General features: G+C 33.9%; 3 protein-coding genes and 1 long non-coding RNA gene across 6 annotated transcripts in view; 2 read left to right on the top strand and 2 right to left on the bottom strand.

The window, feature by feature from the left end:
* Positions 1 to 5,891, top strand: part of LOC119633091 (serine/threonine-protein kinase grp) — a 35,047-nt gene extending 29,156 nt beyond the window's left edge. Inside the window, exons 5-6 of the mRNA XM_038026313.1 lie at positions 2,312 to 2,521; positions 4,967 to 5,891. Of these exons, the coding sequence (XP_037882241.1) occupies positions 2,312 to 2,521; positions 4,967 to 5,601 (845 nt within the window). The 3' untranslated portion in view covers positions 5,602 to 5,891. The remainder of the gene's footprint in view (positions 1 to 2,311; positions 2,522 to 4,966) is intronic.
* A 112-nt stretch (positions 5,892 to 6,003) lies between these two features.
* LOC119633697 (mitochondrial inner membrane protease ATP23 homolog) lies at positions 6,004 to 9,135 on the bottom strand. 3 transcript variants are annotated; one of them, XR_005246884.1, is made up of 5 exons: positions 8,471 to 9,135; positions 8,229 to 8,407; positions 7,181 to 7,233; positions 6,465 to 6,797; positions 6,359 to 6,373 (listed from the first exon to the last, which is right to left on the bottom strand). XR_005246884.1 is itself a non-coding variant. In XM_038027381.1 (4 exons), the coding sequence occupies exons 1-4, from the start codon at positions 9,095 to 9,097 to the stop codon at positions 6,718 to 6,720; spliced, it is 939 nt and encodes a 312-aa protein (XP_037883309.1). In that variant the 5' UTR covers positions 9,098 to 9,135; the 3' UTR covers positions 6,004 to 6,717. The 3 variants fall into 3 exon arrangements, 2 of the variants coding, with proteins under 2 accessions (XP_037883309.1, XP_037883310.1); XM_038027381.1 differs by having other exon boundaries at positions 6,004 to 6,797; XM_038027382.1 differs by lacking the exons at positions 6,359 to 6,373; positions 6,465 to 6,797; positions 7,181 to 7,233 and adding an exon at positions 7,912 to 8,156.
* Positions 9,136 to 11,907: 2,772 nt separating this feature from the next.
* On the top strand, positions 11,908 to 14,292 carry LOC119633636 (cell division cycle protein 20 homolog). The gene is made up of 3 exons (XM_038027279.1): positions 11,908 to 12,324; positions 12,397 to 12,709; positions 13,158 to 14,292. Exons 1-3 carry the CDS (start codon positions 11,995 to 11,997, stop codon positions 14,108 to 14,110), a joined length of 1,596 nt encoding a protein of 531 aa, XP_037883207.1. The 5' UTR covers positions 11,908 to 11,994; the 3' UTR covers positions 14,111 to 14,292.
* Positions 14,293 to 16,900: 2,608 nt separating this feature from the next.
* Positions 16,901 to 18,288, bottom strand: LOC119634176. Its single transcript, XR_005246930.1, has 3 exons — positions 18,188 to 18,288; positions 17,534 to 18,130; positions 16,901 to 16,987 (listed from the first exon to the last, which is right to left on the bottom strand). It is a non-coding gene; the product is annotated as an uncharacterized LOC119634176 (long non-coding RNA).
* Between the last annotated feature and the right edge of the window lie 8,050 nt (positions 18,289 to 26,338).

Below are 26,338 nucleotides of genomic sequence, written 5' to 3'. Positions count from 1 at the left end.
TAAAAAAGAAAAATTGAGAAAGAATAGAAGGTAACAAAGAAAGTTTTATTTTAAGAAAGAAAGCAGAAAGAAATTATTATTATTAAATTTTGTATTGAATATCTATAAAAAAGTTTAAGAAAAGTACACGGTCCACGAAGACCATGAGAAGGAAGAAAAAAGTAAATAGGAAACTAAAACAAGTAGAGATCATATTTTAATGAACGGTATTATCGAAAGTAAATAGAAATAGAAATCAAAATAGAAATGGCTAGGGAAGTGCGGAGCCGTCACATACTGTTGTTCTTGGTATAACGACAATAACTTAGACAACCTGCAAGCTTTCAGAAAAATTGAAAATAAATGAAGGATAATAACAAATGCCCTTGTTTTGAATGTTAAATTCTTAGCTTATGACATAAATACTACATACATTTGTTTTTAAAGGGTAAACCGAAATGAATCCAAAGGGGATGCCCCATGGCAAGCTACGGCTCTCCACTGTTGCCTTACTATTCATGTCTGTCATAATGACTTTTCAAAATAAGACGTTCTGTAAGAAGAGATCGAAAAAGTGGTCCCATCCGAATCATTTTCAATAGGGTTGTTTCATGGGCCAAGAAATTTCAGTGTAGCAAACTTAATCAAAATATCTCCAAAATTGCGACCTGTCGGTTAAACAGGAGGAAACTTGACGGACTGACAAGCTTTAATCGGTTCAGAGACCGGTATAATAAATGGTAGGTCTATCTTAAATGCCTGTGGGCGTTGCATACATTCGCATAAACTTAAAACGCCCTTGTTCGCCAACTGGGGCAGGGTGCAATCATGCAATTATGGTCAAAATCTTACAGTTAATCACGTATTGAAAACTTCACATTCGGAATGACTAATCCTATTGGCAATGTGAACGTAACTGTCGAATATCAATAAAACGTCTGACTTTATTAAAATTACTAGACTGGATATCTACCGTCGGTTTACAGCTATCGGTATCGAGCAAACTTGAATATGATTTGATTACGTTAATGGACCGCAACTTTACAATCAAAAGATTTTTTCTTTGGACAGTAAGAAAAATGCATGCCTTATCGAGTACTGTAAACTCACTACTCCAAGCAGCGAGTCGACATGTATAGAGCTTGCTCGATAATGACAGCTGTGTACTGGAACCCTATACTAGGAGCGAGGATGAAGAAGGACTTCAGATAGATCCGCCCTTTTATTATACCGATCAATTCACAATCACTTTGCGAATCGAGCTAAACTTGTCTACCCGCTTGATTTCTCTTTATGAATTTTTTGTATTCAGCCTATAGATCGCAACTTTTGCTGACATTCGGTACACCGATGTGCCTTACACTAGGCACGAAACGCTGCTGAGAATGGTTCGGATCAGCCCACTTTTGTTTATTGAAGCAAGTGATGTAAGATAGTCAATGTTATGCCATGTCCTACTGTAATGTTTTTCTACTTAGTTTAAATAGAGCCGATAGACTTAGTTGTACTTATTTACTTGAATGCGAGAATATATGTTTTTGCGCACACAAATTATAATAATGATATTTAAAAGAATGAAATAATGATAGCAATAATAAATTTATGTAACATCAGTACACACTTTCCAGACAGGTTAGGTGTAAAAATTTACCATAGACGAAAACGTGGTTTAAAAGAATTCTATGCAAATTGATTCTTTTCAGTTTACAAAGTTTTTTCTTCGAGATTAACCAGATGATTGATAATGATACTCTTTTGCTTAGGTTTAAAGCCTTACTAATATCCAAACTATCATGAAATGTTTGCATCCATTGCACAGAATTCATTCGTGAGCATCTTATTATTAACTAATTTGCATGATAGGTGTGCGCCTATATGCTACATATATGTAATAATAAATAACAACAATTAATCAATGTCGATTTTGAAGCACTTAGAAAAAATGCGTCCATGGCGGTTATTACAAAAAAAAAAAAAAATCATATATATATGTTAGATATCATCAACAGACCGTCACACCTGACCATCAATCACATAATTTATCACTGTTTCATATTTTTGTTAACAAATAATCCATACATTTTGGTTGGTTCTTTGGTATTCTAGCTGTAGATTCATAATAAACTATCATCTAAAGCTTTTATACCAAAGCTCCAGCTTAAATTGCTTGCTGCACTTTGTTTATTAAATTAAAGCAAAATATGATTTGTTTCTTCCTTTTTTTTATTGGTATGCACTGTTTAGTTTGTTATATACCTTCAATTAAATTTATAAAGTAACAGTTTTAAAAACTTTTCCCTCTTTTTCTTCATAAATTTACAAATATTTACAGAGTTACCTTGGGATCAACCATCGTCTGGCTGTACGGAGTTTACCAATTGGAAGGACAATGATCGTTGGTCCACTCAAACGCCGTGGAGTAAATTGGATACATTGGTTACATCGTTGCTACGGAAAGTGTTGGCTATAAATCCCACCTATCGCATGAATTTAGAGAAAATATTTGAACATAAATGGTGTAAAATGCAGCTTAGGAATAACGGTAAGTTTTTACAATCCCATCATTTTATGATTAGTGTTGTCTGCCGCGGTTATCAAAAGAGAAACAACATATTTTTGAATACATTTGAAGTGAAAACGTAACAAAACAAAAAACAAAGAAGGAACACATTTGTACAGGTACTTAGTGACTCTCAATGATTGTATTGAATGGTTTGAGTGTCATTCTGTACCTACACGAAAGTTTTCTAAAAGCAACAAATCGTTATATTGTGAACATAACATTTTGAAAATAGAACGGCTAAGCATTAATTCAAAAATCAATTAATAAAAAATGAATCCGATACAACTCGTCCGGCTATCGCTAAGTATTTTTCAGAAAGGACGCTATTTATGAAAATTGTGATTTAAGAAATTGATTACATTGATATGAAGCAAAATGTTTTCATTTTTAAAGTCTGAATTCACAATGACAACATTTATTGAAGGAGTATAATAGTAAGAGTTTGTTCATCATTAGTAAAGCTTATAAGCTCGCTTGATAAAGTGTATATAATATATCTTGTCGGTATTTAAAGCTGAATATTTTTAGATCTTAAACCCAACACTCTGCCCACAATCGGAACCTTTCATCTCAAATTTATACATTTCCCTTTAAAAGAGGACATTTATGCTTACTTAGCATGCTATGTTTTTCATCTGCTTTCTATTGGCTGCTTTAATCCTAAATATCTTTATCAAAAAGTAATAAAAGCAATCAAGTTAATGAGACAAAAAAAAATAAGTAAGGAAACACATTCCACATTCCATTAATACACTGCGACGTGTGCGCAACTTTTTCTCGTACAATTCGCATAAAAAGTTTTCAATAGATTCCGTCCAAACGTACATAAAATGTGCGCTAATTACAACAATCATATGGCTTCGAAACGAATATGACTTTTATTTGTGATTTGCTTCGAAATAAATAAATCGCATGCAACTTTTTCTTAATTATATCAGCCAGCAATCCCTTTAAATCGAATTTTTTAGCTTTAAACCGAGCAACAATTTAAGTAAGTACGATTGAAGCTCTTTACTCACGGGGTACATGTTTCATAAATATGCCGCGAATATAGAAACCGTGAATACGGAATGGTAATTTATATGGGATTATAGGGGATACGTTCCTAGGTGACAAAATAAAAATATTAAATATATAAAAAAATACTTTATTCACTGAGTAATAAGGTTGCTTTCATTCTGTTTGTTTACATTCTCAAAAATACCGATCGCGGAAATTTATGGCCGCGAATATAGGAAATGGATCGCATTTTTTTTAATTCGCGAATGAAGGAAGTGCGAATAAGATGCTTTTACTGTACTTATAAAGTGAAAAGACTATAGTAGATTGTCGTTCACCATAGAATAACCTAAAACATCCAACAATTATTAATCAAAACAAGGAAAAACACTATAGTGCGCAGCAGGCAACCATCTCTTACGCACCCTGCAACACTTGGCTTAATACAATTATTTATATAACGACTTTTCAAAATAAAGCATCATATGAGAAGTTTCAGTAGCGTTCGTCCTTCGGCTAAACACGTCAGTGTACTAAATTTAATCAAAATGTAGTAGGCAGACAAGTTTAATTGCGAATCGATCGGGTATAATAGAAGGTGAATTTATCTCAACTTTTTCTGCGTGTCGCAAACATGCGCACGAATTCCATATATCTTTGACACCTATGGTGTAGGATACAAAAAATTTAATTTTAGAAAGTTTTACCCACATAACTTCATGGGTCTGTAACTTATGATTTAATAAAACAGATTACTTACAGGTTGCCTGTAGGAAAAATCAAACGATTTACTCGATTTTTCAACGAATTGGATCTTCGTTCCAATTTCAGTTTTTTCTTTTAAAAAATCGGGTTATAACAAGCAATAAAAAAATGTCGCCGTAGCCGTCGTAACTGTAACGGTGCCGTAATTGGGCCGTTTATGTGTGCTATGCGCATGTTATATTTCATTGCTTTGGCGCTTTAGCTGTATGATAGATTTGATACCTTCATAAAGCTAGATTACCAAAGCATTGAAAATGCGCCTACAACTGCAGTAATTTTCTCAATTAGAGAATTACTAGACTATTGTCGTCTACGTGTGCATATTATACATTATACATTATACATTTTTGTTGTTGTTATTGTTGTTGTTGTTGTTGTTGTAAAGAAAGCATTTACTTGTTTAATATTCATTATACATTAATTTTCCTTTGTTTTATTTCTTTTGCATGTTATTTGCTCTTTGGTGATTTTAGCTGTATGATTTACAATTATATTCCATAGAGCTTTATTACCAAAAACCAAATGATTTTTGCTTTATTTCCATGTATCATTTTTTTATTATTTATTTTTTTATTTATTAAATATAAATATAAATATGTATGTAAAATATATTTTTAAATAAACTTTATACATTTTTCATTTGTTTTTGGATTTCTTTAGATCGGTCACGAGATTTGGTCGATTCAGCTGCTGCCTTAGAGATTTGCTCTCCGAAAGCGAAACGTCAACGACAATTATCGAATTATCACAGTTGTCATAATATCGATGATTCGATAACGCGTAACTACTGCTCGCAACCATTGCCAGTGATCAGCGGTCATGTGTTCAAACCTCCAGATGATCCTCAAGAACATCGTTTAAATTTCTGTTTCTCCCAGCCTGCCATGCTAGATGATCTATTACTTTGCACGCAAATGAATCAAACTCAGTCCGCCTCGCAAAATGTCTTCCAACGTCTAGTGAGACGTATGACACGCTTCTTTGTAACCACGCATTATGCGGAGACCGTTAAATGCCTAACGGCCACCATTGAACGTTTGGGTTATACATGCAAGCTCAGTGAAGACAATATGACGGTAACAATTTCCACCATAGATAGACGTAAATTACGCTTACTTTTCAAAGCTTATATTATCGAAATGGACGGTAAAATTTTACTAGACTTTCGCCTATCGAAAGGCTGCGGGTTAGAGTTTAAGAGACGTTTCATTAAAATTAAAGAACACATGGCCGATGTTGTTCTAAGGGGTCCAGTTACTTGGCCCATCGCTATTGCCACGAATACTGTACCTTAGTATTAAGTATTTAAAATATATGAAATTAACTTTTATATTTTTTCCTTTAACTTTCAAAGAATGTGATTTTTTTTATAGGTTCATAAGTATTAGTTTGAAAGTTTCCTTTATATTACTTTTGATATTTTGATATATTATTGGTTACTACTCTTGTGTCAATTTAATTTTTTTGAATAATCTAATTACTTATCATTTTTTTTTTTTTTTCTCTTTCTCTTTAATCAAATAATCGTTAAATATATGTAACCGTTGGCGCTGAACAAATAAAATAATTTCTTTATAAAAATTGATTTGAAAGGAGATAATGGTTTTATTTCATAAAAAAATGGATATCATAACTTTAGATGTCGATCCACAAACAGTCGAAAATCTTTATTCGTAAAACGAACGAACCAAATCAAATCTATCCTCTCTACTCGCTATTCAAGTTTCTATACTCATTCTTTCGACTTCTTTCATATTCTTGGTTTATTCGGTTTTGTGTAATGTTGTTTTTTGATTGAAGAAATCAAAAGTAACGTGTGTATGTAAATATGAACATTTAACAAATTTACAACGCAAACTAAGCGGGTTTTGTCCTTAAATATAACTTTCACATAAGTGAAATTTTAATGCATAGCTTAAAGAAGTTCATATACACCGTGTCCAAAAAGTAAGACCAATTTTTCATTTTTCTTTTTTTTTTTAAAACTATTTTTCCAAATCGTCTTCAAAGCAATCGTCAAAATCCAATAATATTCCTCGTTAAGGGTTGACCTGGTGGAAGGAATTCCTAATACGGAACACCACCAAAAACGGAGAAAACTGTCAACATTGGTTTAATTTTTTAACGATTTTGGCGCGGTTTTCACGCTCTTGCTCACCTTTTGCACAATATCCGCTTGCTTCATCCGTTCTTTCCGAGTCGTGTGCGTAGTGTACATTTGGCTGTCATAGTGCTATCAATTTAAAACAACATATTTCTGATATTCGATATGCCACGCCCAATTTTACTTAAATATCGGTATATTAGTCTCATACAGTATCTACTATTTCCAATAATTTTAATCGCAATTCCCTTTGTAATAATTTCGGTCAGTTAAAGGCTGCATTAACACATCTGCATCTATTTCAACATTAGCATTTGTGAGACCGTGCTTTCGCTGACTGTGAAATTTCTTGCAAGAAATACAGCTGCCTGCTAGTCACAAAAAATACTGAAAGGGAGTTTGCAAAAGAAAAATCTCTTACATAGTAAAGCATATTAACTTGTTCTGCCTCCATATTATTCAGCAATGTCACAATATATTGTTTTTTGGATTTGCATGTAGCATACAAACTCAACTGTAATCATTTAATTTTTTTACTATATATATATCGAGTACGCACGCATCTATTTCCACTTCACTTGTCTGCTGCTCTTCATTGACGCGGACAGTTATTTTAAACTTAACGCGTGCTCAAGGACGTCAAAGTTAAAAACGCAGATAGAGTAAAATAAAAAAGTTAAATGGACATGGCGGTGAGGGACCACGGACAGCAGATACTTCAAAGGCAAAGAAGCAGACGGACCTTTTGGGTTCATTTTATGGTATCTGACCTGTTATGATTCCGCTTCCGGCGACACCATTCCGCTTAGTCTCTAGTCCATTCCTATATAAGGAGTTGTAATAGATAACACAAATTAAATAAGGAAGAAATATATATATATCTATACATATATACATATATATATATATCTATATATATATCTCAATATATATATATATATATATCTCAATATATATATACATATATATATCAATATATATATATATATATCTGTAATGAAAAGTTGGGTTTTTATACTTTCGTATAACCGAAGTTTTACTTGAGGAGAGCGTATTTTTTGAATTTTCTGATTTTTGTTTTTAAAGTAAGTTTATGTGCATAAGAGAAATTAGTAGGATTAAAATAATTACCGATGATGTGCATATCGATCACCCATCAGGTTCTTTAACAGTAAATCAAATTTGGAGTAATTAAGTATATATAAAAAAAAAGGTTTGTTGCAAATAAAAGAACCTCCTCTTCCCAGTCGTTTTTATTGACAAATTTGCTCTTAACCAAGAATTTTTGTCCGATTTCAGATGATTTTGATGTAAAATTCGAGAAAACCTCAGTTTTCTTGATTGTTTTTATAATTTACATATATTAGTATTCTTTGGTATCTTCAAGCATTCCATATACGACATAAGCCAAGGAATTCATAATTGTCACCATTTTTATTACATTTTCAATACGTTTTCATAGCTTTATCACCAAAAATTACATAACGAAATTATTCCCTCAGCATCAAAAGTTCAGAGTACCGTCTTTACATGCGCTCCCTACAGAAGGAACTGCAAAAATCTCTACCAAATTCCCCACCTGAGTCTGTAAAATATACTGAATTGATGGTTTATTATTCGTTCAAGATATTGTAATTTCTGTGTTATTCTTAATCACATGATGATTACACCATGCATGCACGCCATGCACAAGAATGCGACAAATAACGAGGCAAACATTGCCGATAAACAAACGAAATTATATTTCTATTAAAATTGTTATAAAAAAAAATTAATTTCATAAAAAAAATAAAAATTTAATAAACATCATAACCGTACATAGGTCCTTCCAAATAAGCTCTATGCTGATCAGGAGAATTACGCCTAATGCGGCGCCCAATAGGCTCCAAATCATTATAACATCTAGAGAAGACTCTTTCCACTGCTTCAATGGCAGCTTGACGTGACACATTACGCACAGCCAAAACGGAAGCCAAAGCTTTGGTCTTAACACAATTCTATAAATAAAATATGTTAAGATAAGCAGCTTGTAACACTGGGTGTCATTTTCTTAGCAGCACCTGATGCGCTTGTTTAATGTTAAAAAGCGAAGCATCACCTTGCATCATGGCACTCAAAAACGAGCAATGAGCTAAATTAGCTGCTCTGATTTCCGTGCAAGCCAAATGGTCAATGTTACGAAAATCTAATTCATTATTGCAATAATCAAACATATGAATCATTTCATGAGTAAGCACGCCCTGAACCATGCCTTGTTTTCTCGCCATATTTTGGCAAACCACAATTTGATTTAAGACAGGATCATAACCACCGGTAACTGTAGTATCGCAAACCTCACAAGAGATATGTCTACGCAAATCGATTGGGCAACCAGAACTTTTTAAAGCACCCATCATAAGTTTGACTAGTGGACTATTTTTGGCACACCAATAAACGTTACGTTCACATTTCAGTTTATCGATATTTTCATGACCTTCTAGACCCAAAAAAACACGCGACCATTTTGGCTTAAAACCTTCGCTTCTTCTCTCTGGATATAAGTCGTAACCCCATTCTTTAGGGGTACTGTCTTGGTCATTGTGGGAATTTGTTTCAGTTTTAGGCTTGTCGCTGGACGTTGAATCAGGTTTTGGCGATGTATCTATTTTTTCTTGGGCTTTAGCTTCCGCTTTTGTAAAAAATCCCATTCTATTAAGAATTCTTTTAATAACAATGCTTGTTAAATAACTTAAATAACTTATCACAGCTGTTTAATATACCGAAACACGACCCAAATGAAGTTAACAACTCTGGAAAGCATTCACTAGCGAACATGCAAATGTAACATGCGAACTGATTTCAAAACTATTTAATTGATACATTGTTAAACGCATTTATTTATTTTTTATATGTTTATTTATATGCATTCAGAAAATAATACAAAGGCCTTCAAGGGCCAATTTAATGTATTGAAGTAACTAGAGCTAACACACAGCACAATTCGCACTGAAACGTTTAAGTTTAAACTTAGCACTGGGTATATACAAATAATCATGTTCGAAACTTAATCATAGTTAACAGCATGCCACCTACTCTGAGAATCCAATGTATCATGGAAATACAGTCTTCAGTAATATAAGCGATTAACATATTATCCACTTTACAAATTTGGTAAAGATAGCTTAATCCGGAAGGAGTTGTTAAAGTGCGAAAAAATGCGTAAATCCAAGGATAGGTAGTTCCAGTTCTCCCACAAGTTATTACGCATGAGACCAGCAAGTCATCAACGCGCAGCATGAAAAGCAAAGGCGCTAATCTTGGGATATCCCGACATATACCCGACAGGTGGTCGAATAACACCATTGATGTCAACAAATTAAGATCTCTCAGTTAATTACACCAGCAGTTAAGTACACCAGCTTACACGCCGATTTAGGAACTACCCAGCTAGCTTCATAATAAATCCCGGGTGATTGACATTGTTAAATGCCTTCGGTAGATTCAGCGACGAGAACCGTTCTCATTACTCCTAATATTATCAGTTATGTCTATTAATAGGTCCGTGGCGCTATGCTTCTGACAAAACGCATGCTAGGATGGTGAAATAAGTCTCATCACAGCAGAAAGAGTCTGGTCCATGAGAGTATATTCTAAAATTTTGGAAATAACCGGAAGAATTGAAGTAGGTCTCAAATCATCAATAGAATGGACAATTTTAACTTTAGGTATAAACACAACACTTCCAATAGAAGAGAAAATCCGATTGAGCCAATATAGAATTACCATACGGAAAGATAAGTTTGATAAACAGAATAGGAATTCCATCATCACCGATTGATTTAGATTTAATTTTGTGTAGTACTACATTTAGCTCACGACATGATGAGAATGAGATTCACGGAACTTCAGATTTGTCCTAGGTTCACTATCAACTGTCAAGTCACAATTCGACACATTTACAAAACGATCATTCACCTCCTCCGCAGCAAAGTAAACGGAGAGTGATTCCTCTTAATGTTACAAGACCTTCTTAACACCCTCCATATAGTAGAAGAGTCCCTAACCACAAACTAGATGATAAAATATTTTCTTCTTTCCTTACGAACAATTTTCTTGGCCTTATCCCGGTAACAGCAATAAACTTGGCAATCATCTATAGATCCAATAGATTGAAAAGTCGCGTACTCATCAGACTTCCTGGGAATTACTTTTCTGAACCGCGGAAAAAAACGATTTCAAAAGCGAATACAAAAACTATAATCACGCTCGCGTTATTCAGAAAAATGGTTGAATCCAACTCAGCTACACAAGTAGAGAGCCCACCCCAATCAATATCTACACTTGATCGTAAAGCTGGCATAGATTAATGCATGATAAGCCAAAAAAGGCATTGCACCTGATTAGAATAGTTAAGCAAGGCATCATCACTGACCAGCAAATGTCAAGTAGTGACGTAGTTTGGTGTGCTAAGCTTACAACTCGAGCAAACAGATCTAATAACAATAGCTTTAGTTCTAGAGGTTGCAATTAAAATCACCAACAATAATGAGTACTTCGTTTTTTAGTAAATGACTAGACCCTAATGGTACCACCCGGTAAATAGACTACCACAGAAAGAATGATCACTGCTCCAATATCTAACTCAATGAACAGCGACTCGCACTCGCTCATTGCTATATGCATTAACTTCCTTTTTGGTGTAGGTTGCTTGTTCTTGTTCCTTTTTGGTGTAAGTTGCTTGTTCTAGTTCCTTTTTGGTGTAAGTTGCTTGTTCTTCTTCCGCATTCATGGCCACCAATCCTGACCAATCCACAACATCCTTAATTTGATCAACCCCTTGTTCACACTCCAGACTCCATATTAACTTTCGTCCCTTTAGTACTCAGCTTCAGTTCCGATTTGAAGGTAATTAAGGCAACATTCATCGATACCTGCAATTGCACAGTTAATTCATCTATCGTGGGTTTGAAGTAAGCGGTATCAAGGGAGGTCGGAGGGTTCCGTGCCTTCACACTAGCGGTATGCTATTTGTAACTCGTCATCCCTCCCCTATAGTCTGCACAAATATTGTAAAAAGCAGAAAGTGGCCCATCATCACTCGCCCTAAGAATATCTTCCCTAGATACCTTCACTAATACACGAGCTATGTAGCCATGTTAAACACATTTCGCAACCTACAACCCAAGTTATTGCACTTTGAACACTTGATGCTCTTCTTTCCAAGCGCCATTCTCACAAGCAAATAAATAAAGGCCACCTTCAACAGCAATTCATCTTTTTATTAATTTGAGCATTTGGTAAACCATGTTATTAATTGTTCGATTGAAAACTAGGCACAGGTTTATGTTGTTTATTTAATTTTCAAGATGGTCAGCATCGTTCTGGTTTGTTATGTTCAGAGGTGCTTTAATTTTCCTGCCCTTGAAGCATATATTGTTACGGTTATGTTGGCAACATTACTCGCAAATTCGATTGTTTGAACCGCCATTTGTAGAAAATTTGATAAAGATAAAATCGGTGTTTAAGAAAAAAGCGTCTATATTTTGATTAATAGTTTTAAAATATATATATATATATAAATTGTCTAATATTAATTCGACGGCTTATGATGTCTCAATTTAACTTTTTTAAAGAAATTAACAGTGCTCTAACAATGGACGGTGAATTAACTAAAGGCCCAGTTCCTCGTTGGCAAAAAAAATTAGAAGCTTCGGAGGCGAATTCTAGCTTAAATGTTACAAGATCGGGTTTGTCTGCCGCTTATAACCCAAATTTGTCGGGTACGAGCGTAGCTACAAAAACGCCGGGTAAATCATGGGATACAAAAAAAAAGAAAAGCCAAACTCCAAACAAAGGTCCCAAAACGCCTGGAGGCGGCGGTGATCGTTTCATACCAAACAGAGGTTCCACCAATTTTGAATTGGGCCATTATTTAGTAAGTCTTAATTTTTTAGTTCTTGCATATTAATATTTTAAATACATAAATTGAAAAATGTTGACAAATTAGTTGAAACAAGACCAAGAGAAATCAGAAAATGACGAAGAAAATGAGGGCAATTCTAACGCCAACGATGATAAACCGACTCCGGCGAAGCTCGAGCATCGAAAATTGATATCAGACTCTATGCAAGTGGCAGATAGTAAAACTACAAGGATTCTCTCGTATCAGAACAAGGCTCCACCTGCTCCTGAATTTCACGTCAATCCTCTTAAAGTAGTGTACACGACAAAAACCCCATTGTCTACGAAAAGTGGTTCTCGTTATATACCAACCACCTCAGAACGCATTTTAGATGCTCCAGATATTATAAACAATTTTTGTAAGTAATTTTTTAACTTAATCAACTGAGTAATGTTTGATATTAATATGGTGTACCGAATTTCTCATGCTAATCGTAATACCCACCCATGTAAAACTCTGTTCAGCGTAGACATTTGAACAAGGCTACCTACGTCCGTCCGTCTTTTAAAATTCGGCGGCCCGCTAAAAGGAAAATAAAGAAAGAAAGAGCGCTTTTCCATTTTGTCGACATTTAGATTCATCGCAGAATCACAGCATTTGCTAAATATTAAAAATTTTAAAGCTTTTTTTTCTCTCGAAGGAAGTCAAATGCAACATGAAATTTTGCACAAACATTTCCTTAAGTAATGTAGACGTGCTTTGTGAATATTGCGACGATGATAATGCCTCTGTGCTGCGCTTAAAATATGCTTAGTGGTGCTCAAAAATTGCCCCAGCATTAACTTCTTATTCATCTTTTTTGATAGATTTGAACCTTTTGGACTGGAGTACCGATAATATTGTAACAGTAGCATTGGGCAGCTGTGTTTATCTTTGGAATGCGGGTACTGGTAGCATTCAAGAATTGGTAGAATATGAAGATGGTGACCATGCGTGCGCTTTATCTTGGATACAAGATGGGCAAATTCTTGCTATTGGCAACAAAAGCGGTATTGTAGAATTGTGGGACTGTGCTAAAGTAAAGCGTCTTCGTGTAATGGATGGTCATTCGGCCAGGGTCGGAAGTCTCGCTTGGAATTCATATCTTGTTTCATCAGGTAGCCTCGATGGGGCAATCGTACACCACGATGTACGATCTCGTGATCATAAAGTCAACACTTTAAACGGTCACACTCAAGAAGTGTGTGGACTTAAATGGTCAACCGACTATAAATATTTAGCCAGCGGAGGCAATGACAACTTAGTTAATGTATGGACTGCCGTTAATGAAGGCGGTATAAGTACAGCTAATGAACCTCTGCACGTCCTTAATCAGCACCAAGCGGCTGTGAGAGCATTGGACTGGTGCCCATGGCAGCCTAATGTATTAGCTTCTGGTGGCGGCACGGCTGATAGGTGCATAAAATTTTGGAATGTCAATAACGGTAGTTTACTTAATTCGGTAGATACAAAATCTCAAGTTTGTGGTCTACTGTGGTCGCGTACATATAAGGAGTTAATATCGGCTCATGGTTTTGCAAACAACCAATTAACTATATGGAAGTATCCAAGCGTGGTTAAACAAGCTGAACTTACTGGCCACACCTCGCGCGTTTTACAATTGGCTTTATCGCCTGATGGCAGTACTGTTATTAGTGCTGGTGCTGATGAGACTTTACGATTATGGAATTGTTTTGCTCCCGATCCACACACAACCAAAAAACCTAGTTCCGCATCCAAGAAACCAAATCAAAGCGCGTTTCGTCAAAGCATACGTTAAGTTGCTTAAATTTTATAAATCTATTCGTATGATTTAATTTTTAAAATTTTTGCGTGTTATCCAATTTTACATATCATACCCATTATGTTTTAATAGTACTCTCTCTTTTTTACACTTTAATTTTTTACGTTTTATGAGAATTATTTTTTTTTTAAGTTGTGATTTTGTTTGGACAAATGTAATGTAATGTAAATGTAAAAGATATTTTTGTTAGAAATTTTTTTTGATACCTATTTAACTGTTGATTAATTAACATAATTGGTAAATAACCTAAATGAATTTTTAGAAAATTATTGAAAAACTTTCTTTTCACTGTGTTAAGTTACACAATAACTTTTGAAATTGTCATTGCAAATTTATAGATAGTGATTTTGACGACGAACATTTAATATACATGTATTAATGCTTTTAAAATAAACAAGTGACTTCACATTTTCAATTAACCTTAGAAAAACGTAAAACTTGTAAATTATGAGTAACATTAAGAAACCTTTACCTGGTTCCATAAACATAGTGTTATTACTAAATATATCCTCTAATATTCAGAAGGACTGTGAAGCAAATTTTTTATAATTTTTTTGGGATGAAAGGAAAAGTTATAGAATATGTAAAAAATTCTCTATCACGATATATTTCTGCAAAACCAAATTTTCTATAATGTTGCGTCTACTGAATGCCAATTATAATAATATTATAATATGTATACATATAATTATGGCTTAATATAATACAAAACAAAATTTTGCACAAATATATGTATATATACATATTATTATATTATTATTATCATCTTACATTGCGTTTCATTTCCGTTTCGTTTTTGCAAGCAGTCTTCATCTTTACAGTTGACTAATTTTTGACAGGAAATGTTTTCATTGAGCAAATTTTGATTTTGAAATCTTTGCTTGACATTTAACAGAGCTTTCTTACTTACTTTGCATTTTAACAGCGTTGTCCACTACTTATTTGCCACTTAACAGAGCTGAATGATGACTGCGTTGCCACTTTTTGACTATTTTTCTTATTTATTACAAGCAACTCTGTGATCTCTCCATTCTCCATACATGTTCGTTTTTTACTTTCATACAAAGTTTTTTAGCGGCAAATCAAAGCATTTAACAAGTGCACAACATAGTATCAAAAACTTTTAAATAAAAATGAATACCGATTTTTTATACGAAACAAAAATGATTATAAAATCTTTAGTATGTAGTGAAAACACAATGAAAAGGTTTGTTTTGATGATTATTTATTAATGAGTACTTTACATTTGACTATCTTACTATCTAACTATACTGAACTGTTGTCGGTAATTTATATAATAACTTATTATGCTAACTGAAGCAAAATAGTGGAATTAAACTAGGCTACTACTAAAGTTACATGTAAAGCTAGATTGCGTTATATTAACTAGGTCATAGCTTGACTTGCAGCATGTGGAAACATGTAGGATAGATCTTAACTAGGTTATAGCTACGCTTACATTATGTGGAGATATAATAAAGTGTGAACTAAGCATAAATGATTATTGAATGGGTAGATGACCATAAATTGATCATGCAGCTTAGTGTGGAGTAAAAGGAAACAGTAGGAGAAGACATACCCTTTCGCCATTTTTAAAATTTCCTCTACTCTTTAGATGTTATAAAGGTAAGAAGTTTTTGTTTATAGTTGCTGTTTAACCCTCATGTGTGTGTTTCATATCATTTCCAGATCACTGGTGAAGGTTGCAATGCAGTGGTTGGGAGACAAAGTAACGTCATCATTTTTAAAATCGGCTATCAACGAAAGGTGACCGGCGGTCCCGAGGTGATGAGGACCTATAGATGTATTCGTGCAATGACAACATTTACGAACGTGTTCCACAGAAAACGGCTAAACAACGCTAGTTGGCAGAAGAATAAAGCAGCACTCAAATCTATCATCAAATATCTAGGAAGGCTTTAAATAGAATCTTTAGGGGTGGATGATAATTCTAAAGTATTCCTTTTAAGGCAGAAGTGTTTTCCAAAGATTGATGAAAGCTCTAGAAACAGTTTACCATGTGTTAAGTGTAATAAAAATTAAAAACAAGAAAAATAAATAAAAACTTGGGCACCCCAAACTCTAAAAACCCGGCACCATCCTTAAAATGGAAGCACCATTCACTATAGAAATACCATTTAAAAGGTAAGTACAATTTAGTATATGAATGAAATTTAAAATCATTTAAAAAATGTAAAATAATACAAATAAATAAATTTAATTAAACTCTATTTGATTTATATCTAAATCTTGAATACAAATTATTATTACTTGTCTGGATATTAATAATTTTTTAGTTTCTACGAATCGTTATGCATTTGTAACTGTAATTTGTCATGAGGATTTCTGCTGAGATGTTGTAAGTCAAATACAAATAAAATTTGAATGGTCGCCCGTGGTCAACCACAATGTTTTGGTTCTTGTTTTTTGTGATTACTCTTATGTAGGCTTATTTCCATTCCCAGGAACTAGAGGTTGATTAAAGCTTTATAACATAGCATAAATTTCTTGGCAGCAAGTACAAACCTTAACAATTTAACTTCACAGTTATTTAATGGTGGGTAGGTCTCACTCGTTACAGATGAAATTTTTTAGAATTGTGAGGCATTTGGGACTAACTCCTTAAATTGTATACAAAGTTGATTATTGGTCTATTCCGTTTTTCATGTTCACTATTAACTAATTATATATATTTTTGTTATATATCTTATTGTTATTATAATAATATAATATAAGTATTTTTATTGACGTCGTACATACCGAATACAACATCTGCTGAAACCTTAAAGAAAAACCCCGCCACATGGAGACGGGATGTCAGCGTACAAGCGTAACAAATCATCATGGAACCAGCTGTAAGTGAAGATAAATACAAAAAGTAACATTCCGGTTATTGCTGCCACAGCGAAGGAGAACTTTGCGATATTAAATGGGTTTGATGCATGTGACGTGAAAAACCAAGAAGCACTTCATTAAAGATGGGAACGGGGACATTTCAAGTCTTTTTGATGAGGACGAAATGAATTTACTTAGTTTTTTAAGACTTGTCGATGAAGAAATAGATGAAATAGGCAGCATAGAATTATAAGAAGTGCTTCACACGGAAGAATTAGGTAGAATAGAATTAGAAGAAGTGGTCGATGCAAAAGTATTAGGTAGAACAGAATTAGAAGAATTAGAAAACCTCGCGTAAGTAGAGAGACCTGCATTAGGTGCTTTAAAAGTATTAGGCACCTCAACTTCGAATTCATTGGAGAATACAGCATGGCAGTAGCAAAATGACCGCCTTAGAGAATAAATTAAGGCGTTAAAAGTCGTGGACACGCGCTTCAAAAATCAACAACAACAGCAAGCAGCTCAACCACTGCAAATTTAAACTTAAACTAACATGGTACTAACCGCAAGGTAAAGTTGAAGAAAGCCGTGGAGAAGGTAAGCGGCCACGATAGAGTAGTGCAGATACATTTCGGTGAAGTGTACACCAATGGTATGGCTCATTTCAACTCTTCGGAGGATAGAATAGCTGGACGTAAATACAGCAACAGCAGCGCGAACGATTACCGAACAGTCCTCGTGGCAGCGCGAAATCTGTTGACCGCGTTCAAGTTTCTCTTAAGTTATTATCCATTAACGTCGCACAAAGAAGTCTTCGATGGCCTAGACGTGAAAGCAGTGGTATTTGACTGAAACGCCAGCAAAAATTTGGGAAGAGTTACAAAATAAGGCTTCTCCACGAATACGCGCATATATTGGTAGCGTTCCAAAGCAAGATGAGGAATAATGCCAGCAACTACAACCACAAGACTTTCACCGAATTGGCGGACGCGACGAAGCCCGAACACATCTTGTGACCGAGGAGAGAACGCAGTCGGCACTAATGCACACTGTGGATATTGCAGGTATATGTCAATTTTTTAGTGAAGAAGACGAGGTGGAAACGGCACAAACCACTTGCTTCGTAAGTGCAATAGTTACTCGTTACGTTAATGGACGGAGCTGAAAGGTAAAAAAGAAGAGTGCAGCAGATTTTTTGAGGAGCATTTTAAGACAAACCGTGTAGGGATTGACACTTGACAAATTTTTCCGAGAGAACTTTGCCGAGCTACCGGAGGAGCTCAGGGTAAGCCCAGATCTGTTGGAAATGTTTTTGGCCAATAGCAGGACGAGTCGTCAATGGAAATCGCTGCAATGGACAAGCGGATTCAAAACCGAGGACGATTAGGAACTTGGAGACCAGGTCGAAGAACAATTTGAACCCTTCGACCAAGATGGAGTAGCGTTCAACGATCTGGAAACGCGCTACCTCCTCAAAATATATATGCTGCTCTATTTATAACAATATAATAATACTATTGTTGTAAAAAAAAAAAAAAATTGCGCCAGGTTTTATTTATTATTGTTACTATATATATTATTATTGTAAATATTATTATAATTTTAAAGTATCAATGCCGTAGGCCTACAGTGGATGCCAGCTATTTAAAACAGTTGCCAACGCGTCTATCTCGTGGTACTTCAAGGTGGTGCGGAAAACTGTGAAGGGAATGGGGTTACCTGTGAAAAGGGGTTTCCTTTCCTTACGCAGAATACCCTCGGATGGTTGCAGCATTTTAATTCCACTTCAACATTTAGTCGTTATAGCAACGGTCCCTTAACCACTTATTATTTGCCAAAGATTGAAAATTTAACTAGTCTCACCTATGTAACTCCTTTAGCTGATAAATCCGACCACAGTAATTGAGGTTTCGTATTTTTTATGCAGTTGTATTGCGATACAATGAGGTAATTATGTACGTGAATTAATTATTTACTTTATTAAAAAGTTGGAATCTTATCTTACCTTCAGCACAAATTCAATATGGTGACATTCATCGGCAATGAACGCCTTGTAAAAGAACTTAAGACCCGTGATACCTGTTTGTATGCCAATAATTTTTTTTAAAGTTTTGAGTGCGGAGTGTGCAGAAAGTGATACCAGCATCCCAGATTCAGATTCAAATGACTTCAGAAATACATTAAATATGTCCTCATCAACCTGTACGTCCAAATATGTTTGGGAAAGCACGTAACAATGAAGAATAGCGTTTAACTATGGACTTGGGCAAATGCCATGCATATATTTCAGATAGATTTCTAAAACGAAATTCAAAATTTACCAAAGATAATTTTGCAAAGTTTTTACCGATGAATGACAAGACAAACGCTATTGGAAAAGGTTCGAATCGATTCACTTTTTCAACCACTCGTCATATATCGCCCTATTCTAAAAAATCATTATATGGAAGAAGTTGTAATTTCAAAAATTTCTCAGGAAAAGTAGTAAAGTAGTATTATTTCGGCATTTTAAACTGGTATGAAAATTTTGGACCCGCTGGAGCAATTTTTGAACCCCTTCCCATGTAACGAAAACTGAAGTTCAGCTAAAAATTATATCATAATAGTAAAGAACTTAACTGTGCCAAATTTGGACCAATTTTTTTATCCAAATGACTTCAGAGATAAGGACTTTCACTAAAATTAATCCTTTGTAGAGCCGGAAACTCCAAGTTTTAATAAGTTTAAATAATGAATAAACCGTCTATGCCTATTTCTGGATCCTGCCTTATGTAAGCATTAAACTTGTACTAAATTGGGTTGCGTTTTGCTTCTCCATAAATACATCCACATGAAAAATATGCCTTTATATAGAAACAAGGTAGAATGTTTGTGTTCTATAATAAAATAAGTATTGTGTTAGACAACGCGGCGTATGGTATGTAATGGTCGTCCTTGCCCTGATATGACAGATAAAAGAAGTTAACTAGGCCAATATTAAGGGTCATCAAAAATAGTTCATGCCCGATGCATATAGTATAACATATACTTGAGCATACACGATAAGGTAACTTGAGGCTAAATCAGATTTTGGGATTGAAATCTTGATTTCAATATGTGAAAGATACAGAAAGATAACTACGCCAATATTCACGTCATCAAGAATAATTCATGCCCGATGTATATATGTATGATTTACAGAAATTTCTTTCAGTTAGTATAACATATACTTAAGCACACGGTAAGCGTGCCGACATAAGTAAGTCGTCTACAAATCAAATACGATTTCCTTTTTCATTTATATCTTTTATCCAAAATTTATATCAAGTGAGAAAACTAAGGTATTAACTTGTTAAACTGTTTAAAAAGTTAATTTGATCGATTACCTCATTCGAAGGGTATACGTACATAAATGGCTTAAAAATAAAAATTCCATACAATTATTTCTATGTACGAATATAGTTGCCATTTTATTTGAGTTTTCTTTCTTTTAGAGCACGCTTTTTAACTACGTATTATTTTTTAATAATTAATTTTTCTTTCTTTTCTTTTGCTATAGAAATATTGTTATTTCCATTCCATTATATATATTCCATATATACTATTTTAGATACTATTTTAATACATATAAACTAATGTTATATAACAAACTATTCTAATATTCACTATTTCATAGTCCATATGAATTATGAATATATATATATATATATATATATATATATATGTATATATAAATTTTATTTTTTTTTTTTTAAACTATGCACTATATGCTAACTAGGTCGATTTAATGTGTATGTATAAATATATATACATATATTTATTTATATGTGTGTGTATTAATGCATTATTGAACTACTATTGATATAAAAGCCAATCGGTGGCCAAATCCATAACTGTATTATATAGAAAGAATTTATAACCAAACTTTTCTCTTTTACTTAATAGTATTATTATTATTTTCTTTTTTTTTTTCGTTAAATAATAAATTTAATTATCGTACATAATTTAATGAAATTTTTAAGTTAAACGGGTCATCCTAAGAAAGCCTAAGTTGATGAAGTCGGAATACTAAAATTCATTTCAAGTATCCTATATACATAAATATGTTCGCGTATACGATATGATATAATGTGTTTTTCTAATATTTCATTTCGTTTTAAATTCATAAATTTTCATGCTGTTATTCTTTTCCCTTTTATTATTATTGCAATTAGGAAACATTTCATTTTTTTACATTTTACATTTTAATTAATATTTCATCAATATTAAAATATAATGTTCTCACAATTTCATGATCATACGAATATAGATTATAAAGGAAAGTTATTTCAAGTTATGCTATTTATTGTCATGGCTGTTGCTACTCACAGTAACTTATTAACAATCAATAGCTTATATAAAAATTTGAAATTTCTTTTATCAAGTTCGCGGCGCATGTATGTAATGAAACGGGCTTCAATGCTGCCTAATCACCTAATATTGTAAGCATATTGTTGTAGTGTGCCGATACGGAGAGAGTACTGTAATCTGTTTACAGGCAGTACAATAAATGCAACGCACTCATCATCTACTTTTCTGCTATGATCCGCTCCGCAAGGTATCACATTTCGCCCGCCTGCATATAATTTAAACATAAGAGCACTTTTTCCTCATACACACAAACCAATAGAAACTTGATCTTAAACGAATATCGAATTCTTTTTGAATAAAGTCATCATTTTGGTCCAACGAAACGGATAGGCTTACGCTTCTTAGTAGTTCGGGATTATTGACAACGATCGCGTACCCAATAGAAGTCTAGACGCTGCGACGGTTCCACCCTCTTCCCTGCGCTTTTGTTTTAAACACATATATAAGGAGGGAAATATGAAAACATTACATTGAAGAGAAGAGTGGGAGAGAGAGAGAGAGAGAGAGAGAGAGAAATAACTAGTCCTGAAACTCGTTTTGTTATAAAATTGGTTAAATGAAAGTAAAATTTTGATTCGTGTTTTTGAGATTCGTTATTCATTTCGGAATTGCGGGTGTAATACATCGTCAAGTAATAGCAATCCACTGCTGCTCGGATTTTGTTCAGATATTTAAAACACTGTAGAGCTGTCATGGCATAGAAAAAGTGTATATCACTTTGACTTACAATGCAACAGCTAATTAAAAATGAACTCCATGAAGCATTTCAAATAATGTGCGTAACCGCTATAGCGGGAGGAGGATATACTTTTTTCGTTTGCAAAAGTTAGGGACTCTAGAATATGTATACACATATATATACATGCTTGGTCAGCCTACAAATTCTGAGTCAATTGTGCCATGGTCGTCCCTTAGTCACCTACTGTTAGAGCGTTCACAGTTGCACAAATTAAGACAACGTTGGGCACAAATTAAATGTCATTACTTTACCAAGCATAGTAGGTACAAACTTCAAAATTTTTACATTTACTTTCAAAGCGGTCTTAGATGTCATTAGATCCGTAATAGGCTAAAATTTATGAAAAACATTGATCTAAAAATTAAGAGAAACATTTCTTGGGGCCATTTGGGCACTCACTACGAGAAGCACACTCTGATCTCTACTCATACATAATTGAAAACATTGTTTACATTTTTACATCATAGCTTAAACGCAATAAATACTAACAAAAACTAAACTGAAGACAAAGCAATTCTGGCAATTTTTTTATACAACTTTGACTGGAATTGACTTAATCGATCAATTTTAGGTATAACCTAAGAACACCACTCCTGACGTAAACCTTTGCGAAAAATGATGTTGCGAATTGTTTTATTTGATAATCGATTTAATAAAAATTATTTTCCAGCAGCCCAACTTTGATAGTCGAAATTATGGAAGGGAATTAGAAATGGTCTAAGGCTTCATAGGAGGAGCTCTTCTAGCAAGTGGGAACAAGTTTAGCTTAAAAAGTAAGGCATTATTATCCAGTACGCTGTTAAGCTCTTTTGAAATTCAGTTCACCTTTGAAATTCAGTTACAATACAAGAGCTTTTCCTCTGCAAACATTTATCGCGCTAAGCAGTGTGTTAAAAATTTGTACAATCCGGAAATGTTTTATTTTTTTAGTTGCAAGCTAGTTGAGCTCGCCTCCCGAAAAGTTATTTTTAAGAAAATATCAGTCCGATGTTTACTAAAGCTATAGTTTATCAGTTACCAGCCTACAATTTTTGCGTTTTTTACTTTTTAGATTCCGACTGTGATAAATGGTTAGCAACAAGCTTTTCATGTTCTCCACAACTTTTCCACGTACTTACCAGTACTTCTAGTACTTCTTTGGGATCAGATAATGGCATATGGACTAAAGCAACGACGAACAAAAACATGCATATTTTCACGGGTCTCTGGGAGCTACCCACCTACTTTCCTTTATAGGAAAACAAATAGAAAAACATTAAGCTACGATGCCTATAAAAGTCCTTTTTGACATTTACGGTAACGTAACGTATTGAGAACCTCATCATATGTTAACTTTTTTTGATTTGAACCAATAATCTTAAGAAGGAAAATTTTCAGTTATTTAAAGTCGCAAGTCGATATATTTTGTAATCACATATAAAGACTAGGAGAAGATGAGCTAGGGAACATGACGACCAAGCGATTAAGTACCATATGCATGCAATGCGAATCAAAGATGCACCCGTTGATGACCAGTTGAAAAAGATGTATTCGTAAATTTTCTTATTGTAAGCGAATCAAAGAGAGTTATATGATCAGACTAAAATTTACAAGCAATGGTTGTTACAGTACCATATAAAACTTGGCCAGTTTTAAAAATATTTTATTTGTAAGCTTTTTATAAAGGAATAATACTTTATGTTGTATTACGAAGAAGTTTGATTCTAATAGCTATCAGAATCGCTAGCTTAAGAATATATTTATTTCGAAATTTACTTAACGGATTTGCATCGCTGTAAACATCATGTATGGAAATACTTTTCGTCTTCTTATATGTTTAAAAGAATTTGTAAGACTTGCTGGCGCTACGACCAATATATCTAGTACAGTAGTGAGCTTTCGGTATTCGCTGATTCTTCGCGATTGGTGAATGGTGGAGCCATTATACTGTAATATGTGTGGAAGGCAGGGAAAGATGTAATGGCAGCCAGCTACGTACTGTCTGGACTTAGTTCCAGAAGATTGACTGCAACCTTTAGCTATTAACTAAACCATTCGAAGTAGTAAGCGAAATTCTGAAGTCAGGTCAATGTTAAATTAAAAAGAAAAGTCAGCGTATTTCGAAGGCAGAAAAATGGCCCAATTTTAAACATATTTTGATGAAAATGGGTGCACCGATTTGTTTTGACACAAGGACGAACGCAGTTGCCTTAATACATTAGTGCGAATAAAATGCTATTACATTATCTTCCAGCTTTCATTGGAAAATGATGCTCATTGCCAGCGAAAACTTTTTCTCACTTTTTCGCGCAGTAAGTCTCCTTGAGCGAAAAGTGAATCGAGAGAATTGAAGCGATTATCAGCCAAGTCGTTCTATTTTTAACTGAAGAAATGACAAGCGGCAAGCTCAAACAACTGAAACGATTTCTTAACGGACTTACCAATATATAATCGAGCTTTGATGTGCTGAAAACTTTGCTCCTCTTGTGAAAGATTTTATATTGCGAACTTTTCGCGACTAATATTCAATTTTGATGTTTGCGCTACGAAAGATTGTAACTTATAGCAGAACTATTCGCTCTAACCTGCAAAAGTACCCTGTAAATCGTAGGAGTGGGATTTTGCAAATCTAAAGGGGTGCAGCGTTATCTGCGATTAGTATAGATCTCGATTTCCTTATCTCTGGAAGTATTCAAACAACTTGAAAAGATTGATGAAATTTTTTGAATGCAACCTTCTCTCTGCATCCATAATCGCAACACGAATCGTAACAGTCGCTCATACTGTTTGCCTGCTTCCAAGTGCAGACATTATTCCTCCAATAGTCTGTTGTCTAACATCGAGAATGGCGTCAAAAGTTAATTTAATTAGAGCATTTTGGAGTTGATAAAATTCTCAAATCAAGTCAATCTCGTCTATTCCTTTAATACTTAAAATTTATATACACGATCTTTTCGTAAAATTTGTTGCTTCATAAACGGCACGCGACGCGCTCACACGATTCTGTTTACGGGATGCAATGAGTCTAATAGATTCACGACGAGGCTGAGGAGGCTGAGCATGCCAAGTATTCCTCTTAAAGAATATGCATATGATTTGAACTTCATATCTGTTGATAAGCTATTAATGAAACTTCGACTGCGTGTCATAAGTTCGAACCATTCCTGCTCATCGCTTTTGAGGTACTGTACTGAGATTTATTCTAGCTTCTCTTGGGTTTTCAAAAGATCTTACGATCGGTCATCTAGTTAAAAAATAATACACGATTAAACAATGTTTGGAAATTATTCGAATACGTTCATTGCTTTAGCGTACATGATGTAGACATTTCATAATTTTCCCGCGACGATAAATCACTATGGCTGAATATGGCGACGTTGATGACGGTTTATAGTTAGACATATATATATATATATACGCCAGTTCGAGCAAGTACGGTCGGCGTAGGCAGTGTGCACGAATTATGGGCGCATTTATCGAAAATCACTATACTCGGAACATAATTTCCGATTATTTGGGAGTTGTCCTGATGTACGCGTATTGATTTGCTAACGTTTTACAACGGAAAATTAGGAATTCCCTACCAAGCTACCTACCTAGCTGCGGAATGGCCAAATCGATATTCAGCAAGTACGGGCAAAATATCCATTGAATTTCGTTACGAAGAAGAAACATACGGCAAAGATTTGTTGATTTTGCCGAAATGGACGCAAGAAGATACCTATATTTAGAAATCGCTTCTAAACAAAATATTTGCGGTGGCAAAAAAAATTCAAGTTTTCTTGTTATTATCTATTTTTATACATACTTTGTTTTTATGGATTAATAATGTACGTTTTTATATATATTATACTTAAATAAATATATATATACATATATATATATATATATATATATATGATATATATCTAATTCGCCTGTGCTCACAAAACTATATACTAAATGAAAGTGAAAAAAAATTATTAAAATAACGAAAGGGTGGAGAAGAAAAAATTTATCATTTGACGAAATTTATAATTTTCACATAGACATATATATAGCGTTGAAAGATTTTTCTTTTGAAATATGCAGCAGCATATACATGTATATATACATAAATATACATATATATATATATATATACATGCATATAGACACATATATATATATATATATATATATATATATATATTCTTAACATTAATTTAAAAATAAACGTATACCGTCCTCTTTATTACTCTTATGAAGATATAAGATGAGATGAAATAATAATCCGATTCATG

This window comes from Glossina fuscipes, unplaced genomic scaffold (assembly GCF_014805625.2).
Source record: "Glossina fuscipes isolate IAEA_lab_2018 unplaced genomic scaffold, Yale_Gfus_2 2, whole genome shotgun sequence".
Classification (NCBI taxonomy): Eukaryota; Metazoa; Arthropoda; class Insecta; order Diptera; family Glossinidae; genus Glossina; species Glossina fuscipes.
The sequence above is the reverse complement of the archived record's forward strand: the minus strand, read 5'-3'. Positions and strand labels throughout refer to the sequence as shown.

Bases quoted from the DNA above. Each gene is read 5' to 3' on its own strand.
- LOC119633636 (XM_038027279.1), top strand. From the start codon at position 11,995: ATGATGTCTCAATTTAACTTTTTTAAAGAAATTAACAGTGCTCTAACA. The intron at 12,325-12,396 runs GTAAGTCTTAAT...TTGACAAATTAG, and splicing joins TTGAATTGGGCCATTATTTA to TTGAAACAAGACCAAGAGAA. The intron at 12,710-13,157 runs GTAAGTAATTTT...CTTTTTTGATAG, and splicing joins AGATATTATAAACAATTTTT to ATTTGAACCTTTTGGACTGG.
- LOC119633697 (XM_038027381.1), bottom strand. From the start codon at position 9,097: ATGGGATTTTTTACAAAAGCGGAAGCTAAAGCCCAAGAAAAAATAGAT. The intron at 8,408-8,470 runs GTGCTGCTAAGA...TTTTATTTATAG, and splicing joins ACATTAAACAAGCGCATCAG to AATTGTGTTAAGACCAAAGC. The intron at 6,798-7,180 runs GTCAGATACCAT...ACTCCCTTTCAG, and splicing joins CGGAAGCGGAATCATAACAG to TATTTTTTGTGACTAGCAGG.